At 42.6% G+C, this 5,554-nt stretch overlaps 1 protein-coding gene across 1 annotated transcript; it reads right to left on the reverse strand.

Moving 5' to 3' along the window:
* Window positions 1–1,202: 1,202 nt before the first annotated feature.
* On the reverse strand, window positions 1,203–4,262 carry CGA (glycoprotein hormones, alpha polypeptide). The gene is made up of 3 exons (XM_074151099.1): window positions 4,162–4,262; window positions 3,030–3,214; window positions 1,203–1,545 (listed from the first exon to the last, which is right to left on the reverse strand). Exons 1-3 carry the CDS (start codon window positions 4,259–4,261, stop codon window positions 1,468–1,470), a joined length of 363 nt encoding a protein of 120 aa, XP_074007200.1. The 5' UTR covers window position 4,262; the 3' UTR covers window positions 1,203–1,467.
* Window positions 4,263–5,554: the final 1,292 nt, after the last annotated feature.

The raw sequence follows: 5,554 nt of genomic DNA on the forward strand, positions 1-5,554 counted from the left end.
CAGTGGTTCCCTAGGGTGAGGGACTGAATCAGGGTGTTGAGGCATGGAGATCAGGCTAATAAGGTTAACTGGACATATCCTGAATAATGCTTCTCTAAGATTCCCCTATCTATGAGAAGTCTTTTCTTCTACACAAAGCCTCGTGGTTGTATTCTTAGAAGACAGCACTGGATTTGCACTCCAATAGATAGAAAGGTGGATAAATAGTGGATTTAAAGCATCATTACACCCTGTCGATCTTGGGCTGCTCAAGTGGAGGCCTGTCCAAACTGCTTCAGTCATTTGGCACTGCAGCAGACATCAGCCATGGCCATGCCCCAGGACAGACCAGCCACCCTCACAGCCTGACCCCAGACAACCTTCCCTGTCCCTATTAAAAGCCCCATCGCTGCCTTCACAGGAACTGCTGCAGGGAAATCCCCCCAGATATACCTGAGGCTTTTTGAGACAGCACATTTAAACCCTTGCAGCCAGCGACCGTACATCTGGGCTGATGTTCTCACCCCAGATATTAGGGTGAAGTCCAGGGGAATTCATTCACTTCAGTTCCCATGGGGCGGGCTCCAGACCTGCAAGCAGTTCCTCCAGAGACCCTGGTCCAACCCACTACAACCGAACAAGGGATATGCCTAAATTCCCGGTTTATGATTTTAAGGTCATGTATTCTGAATACAGATTCTGTGGTCCTCTTTTCACCTATACATATTTCCCCCCTTTCCCATTTGTATATCTGAGCCCAGAACATACTAAAGCCCTATACCACGCTGCTCAGGCATACCTTAAACAGCTAATACTGTCGTACCACTCCTCTGTTACCTGAAACTGTACAATTCTTCATAATGTCTGATTGTGCACCCATTTATCTATCTATATGGGAGGAGATTGAGTTCAAAGAAAAATAAAAGATGACACAGAAAGACAGAGCACCACACATAAGTGATATGCTGTTAAACTGTCTGCTCACAAGGTAAAGAAAAAACAGAAGAGAAACAGGAGAAACAAAATCTTGAGTCTTCGCAAAAATCTAATCACTAAATGAATACAGGGAAATTATTGCTTCTTTTTCTGTCCATTTTTCCGTCCCTCCCTTCCTCCTTCCCTCCTTCTCCCACAAAAAAAAAGAAATCTAGCAATTAACTGCAGCAGAATCTTTTTTTTTTTTTTTTAAGCTATTAAATCATCATTTTTCCTCAAGAAACATTGATGATTTAACTGACAGTTTATTTTAAAAATAGATCAAGCTTTCGGTTGTCATGCAAGTGCTGTATTTTATCCCTAATGGAAATAATTAAACTTACTTAAATGCATGAAGAAGCAAAGAGGAAATAAAACAGCCATCCATCTTATTCAAAGGTTTACCCGATGTCTCGACCAGAAAACATAAGATTTCACACAGTGGTGCAACAAAAGCTGAAAAACAAATATTCCATTCACCGTTGTCCTTGATCAATAACAAAGGGACAGGCTTTAGGATTTATGATAGTAGCAGGTACTGCAGTGACAATCGGTGTGGTTCTCTATCTTCACATTGTCCTTAAGGGTAATCTTAAAAAAAAAACAAAAAACACACACATATCAAATGATTAGGATTAGCTACACAGTAAAACCAGCATTCTCAAGTCAAAGAGGTCTGAAGCCCTTTTCTTAACCACAAGGTGCACAGGCTCTTTGGGGTACGTGTACTAGAAGAGCCTCTGAACACCAGCCTGTGAAGCTGCATCATCAGTGGCTTTTGGAGCCAGAAAGAGAAGGTTTTCAATAGTAACATGCATAGTGACATAGTTTGGTGTCCTTAATTTGGCACTTCCTTAATGTCTAGTTTTCAAAAAGTGTTAAGTAACCAATCCATGAAAAATCAGGAAGTGTCCTTGAAATATTTCTCATGGGGATTACAAAAATGGAGACCACAAACACAATGAGTCATCTTTATTTTAAGTCTCCACCAAATTCTACTTGCTGCCTCGGGGCAAGTATAATGTTGGTGGTCTATAAAAAGGTCTATGCTCTACTTAGATGAAGAGCCAGGATGGGTTCAGCTGTAGGTGTCTATAGGTACATCAGGTATCTGGGCTCTCATCACAACCAGCGGAGACCCAGCGCTCTGTTCTGTGCACACAGAGTGCTTGATTGCCAGCTGAGATGTCAGAGGAGATCCCACCAAGCCTCCAGCTGCCACTCCAGAAGGTTTTTTATGTATCCTGTGTCTGCCAGCCATACGCAGATGCCTGGAGTCCCCCAGGGTATCTCAAATGGCACCAAATCTGTGAGTGGGTGACTAGTGGCCTCTAGTCAACACACTCAACAAGCCTGATTCAGATCACCACAGGACAGACACTTTAGCTTGTTTCAACTAGCTCACCATTTTTTACATCAAATTTAAGGTTTCTTCACCTGGAGCTGAATCACTCCCAAAATAATTAGCTTTAGCAGACTCTCTCCTTAAGAGAACCTTCCAGATGAGAGTACTAAATGCTCCAAGTAGTTGCACACGTTTACAGTTCCCTCTTGGTTATTCTATTAAAAGTAAACACAACCTCAATTAATCTAACGAGCACAGATGGTTTTGGTCCCTCATTCCCATATACATAATTGATAGTATTGACCAGCCACCTTCCCAGAGAACACCTGCCTATGCAAGAAAAATGCTAAGAAAACGAGTAATTAAAATCAAGTACACACTGCACAGCATTAATGGGGTGGGTGCACATCCAGGAGAGTTAGAAACAAGGGGACAAGTCCACCACCAGATCTTTGGTTGCCATGAGTCAAAGTAGTTTCACTGAAGTCAGTGACACTGCACCAATTTCCACATCCCAACTGAGTACCACACTCAGTACTGGTTGACACTTTAATTTCCTCTTTCAAAAAAAAATGAAAGAACCAAAGTGCAAAGGAGATAAATTCCAAGCACGTTTCCCTCAAATATCTTGCCAATATCCTCCAGCAAAAACATATTCTTTTATATTAACTGGTTCAGCTAAACATTGCATCCTAAAAGACAATTAAATGGGTCTCATTCACACCCTCACCTTGGTAAAAGCCTTTGCTACGCAGCATGTTGCTTCTGATGTAATGTTCTTTGGAACGAGCATGGTCTTCTTGGACCTCATCGGGGTGGGATAGGCCCGGGAGAAACAGCACCCAGTGCACTGGTAAATGGGTGCTCCCGGCTTGGAAAAGAATCTGTTCTCCCCTAGCTTGCACTCTGGACAACCTGCCACAAAAGTATAAGGAAGAGACTTTTACTTGGTCTCCAGATGTATTTTCATTTTCAAAAAGAAAGGGAAAGTGCGGGGGGTAAGGGGAAACACTGGTCACATTCTCCTGCTGGACATCTGCAGAACAGACAAGCGCAGACACCAAAGCTCCCCTCTTTAGGGTCCTTCAACTCTGCAACGCTCACCGGCTGTAAAACTAGTGTGTGGCTTTCTAGGTAAGGCACAAGCATTACTTTATCTTTTCTGGTTTTCTAACTTAATTTTGTCGACAGTTGTGGAGGGCTTTTTGGATGTCTACCACACTAGCTGTCCCTAGAAAACTTCCTGCTGGCAACGGATACTTAAATAGGACCAGGAGGATTTGTAGTGCTTCTTTGGGCATTGCCAGTTCTCAGGCAAGGCTCCGTTATCAAAAGTTCTGAGATTTTTGCAGCTCACATTTTTCTATATTCAGTTTGAGACAGAATAAAAAAAAAAAAAAACAACCTCCAAAAGACCCCTAAAATCTTCCTAACATGCCTCTTTCGAAGAATGCTACACCACCAACCTCCCATATTCTGGGATCTACAGAAGAACAAAAACATTCTGGATATAATGAAAAGAAGCTCTGGTTCTGCTGTTCCTGGAGTTATGTTGCCATTTAGATCTCAGGAGAACAAGAAATCAAAACATTTCTATTCGATAATGTTTCAAGGATTAAGATCATCCACGTCAACATGAGGGCACGGTCATCTGAGAGACTTTTGACCTGGAGAAATCTCAAGTTTAGAGAAGAAATAGGAAGTACGCTCATAGCTAAATTACCTTGATTTATTACACCTTCATGTCCCAGTGTCAATAAATGCAACTGAAGGATAAGATATATGTCCACATTTATAAAACGTGAAAGTTTAATACTCTTTATGGACAATTGCCCTATTTCTGAACGCTGAAAGTAGCTTACCCTGCATGAGAAACTCTCCATCTGGGAAAGCATGAAGAAGATGCAGAAATACAGACAAAATGGTCAAAGTGACGGCTGCATACTTCCTGTAGCAATCCATGATGTGTCTGAAAATACAAATACACGCATTTTTAAAGGACATTGGGTACAGTACCAGTGTCTAGGCTACACACTGATACAGCATTCAGTGCAAGCAACAGAGGCAATTTAGAACTGGGATGGGAAACTGAAAATGCAGTGTACTGATGTGCATTTTATAGGCTCAGAAAATTGACTTCATCACAATAACAAAAACGTGCCTTTCTTTCTGGCCTTAACAATTTATTTTTTTTCTGAATATTAACATAAACCACAGCACATAAACTTCAAATGTCGTGACTGCCTAGTATTTATGACGGACTGGATAAAGCCAACAAATACTTATGGAGAAGATGAAAGAATCTGCAGATCTGGGACACGGAAAGACTAATTTCAGGGAAAATAATTTCACATCGGGATATAATTCCCTGAATCGAGAGTCAGATTATTTGTCCACACACCGAAACGACCTCAAGTTGCGCCAGGGGAGGTTTAGGAAGGATATTAGGAAAAATTTCTTCATTGAAAGGATTATCAAACATTGGAATAGGCTGCTGAGGGAGTTATATTTAAAAGACTTGCTTAGGGATGTGATTTAGTGGCAGATTTGGCAGTGTTTGGTTTACGGTCGGACATGATGACCTTAAAGGTCTTTTCTAACATAAGTGATTCTATGATTCTATGACTTCTTTAATGTCAAAGTCCCCATAAACAGATTTCCACAGTCCTGTCCCTCAGTAGGAGAAAGCTCCTCTGATTGATATAATTAGAGAGGCACTACACACTATTCTCCAGACCACCCGAGGAGACACGGTGTCAAGAGAGAGCTCAGGAGAGCTTGAAACAGTCCCAGGGCCACCTGCATTGTGCAGGGAGTATTGGGTTTGCGTGTCAAGGTTTTGGTAGCAGAGGGGCTACAGAGGTAGAGCTTCTATGAGAAGCTTCTAGAAGCATGTCCAAAAGTGCCAATGCTAGCTGGCTCCAAGACAGACCCACTCGCTGGCCAAGGCCAAGACCATCAGCGACGGTGGTAGCGCCTCTGTGATAACATATTTAAGGAGGAGGAGAAAAAAAACCTGCACAATGGAGAAAGGAGCGAAAATATATGAGAAACAACTCTGCAGACATGAAGGTCAATGAAGAAGAAGGGGGAGAAGGTGCTCCAGGTGCCGGAGCAGAAATTCCCCTGCAGCCCATAGTGAAGACCATGGTGAGGCAGGCTGCCCCCTGCAGCCCATGGAGGTCCATGGAGGAGAAGATACCACCTGCAGCCCGTGGAAGACCCCACGCCAGAGCAGGCGGATGCCTGAAGGAG

Source organism: Numenius arquata, chromosome 7, assembly GCF_964106895.1.
Source record: "Numenius arquata chromosome 7, bNumArq3.hap1.1, whole genome shotgun sequence".
Classification (NCBI taxonomy): domain Eukaryota; kingdom Metazoa; phylum Chordata; class Aves; order Charadriiformes; family Scolopacidae; genus Numenius; species Numenius arquata.

Coding starts and splice junctions, on each gene's coding strand:
- CGA (XM_074151099.1), bottom strand. CDS start 4,261: ATGGATTGCTACAGGAAGTATGCAGCCGTCACTTTGACCATTTTGTCT. Junction 3,215..4,161: donor TGGAGAGTTTCTCATGCAGG/GTAAGCTACTTT, acceptor CTTTTGTGGCAG/GTTGTCCAGAGTGCAAGCTA. Junction 1,546..3,029: donor TAGCAAAGGCTTTTACCAAG/GTGAGGGTGTGA, acceptor TTTTTTTTTAAG/ATTACCCTTAAGGACAATGT.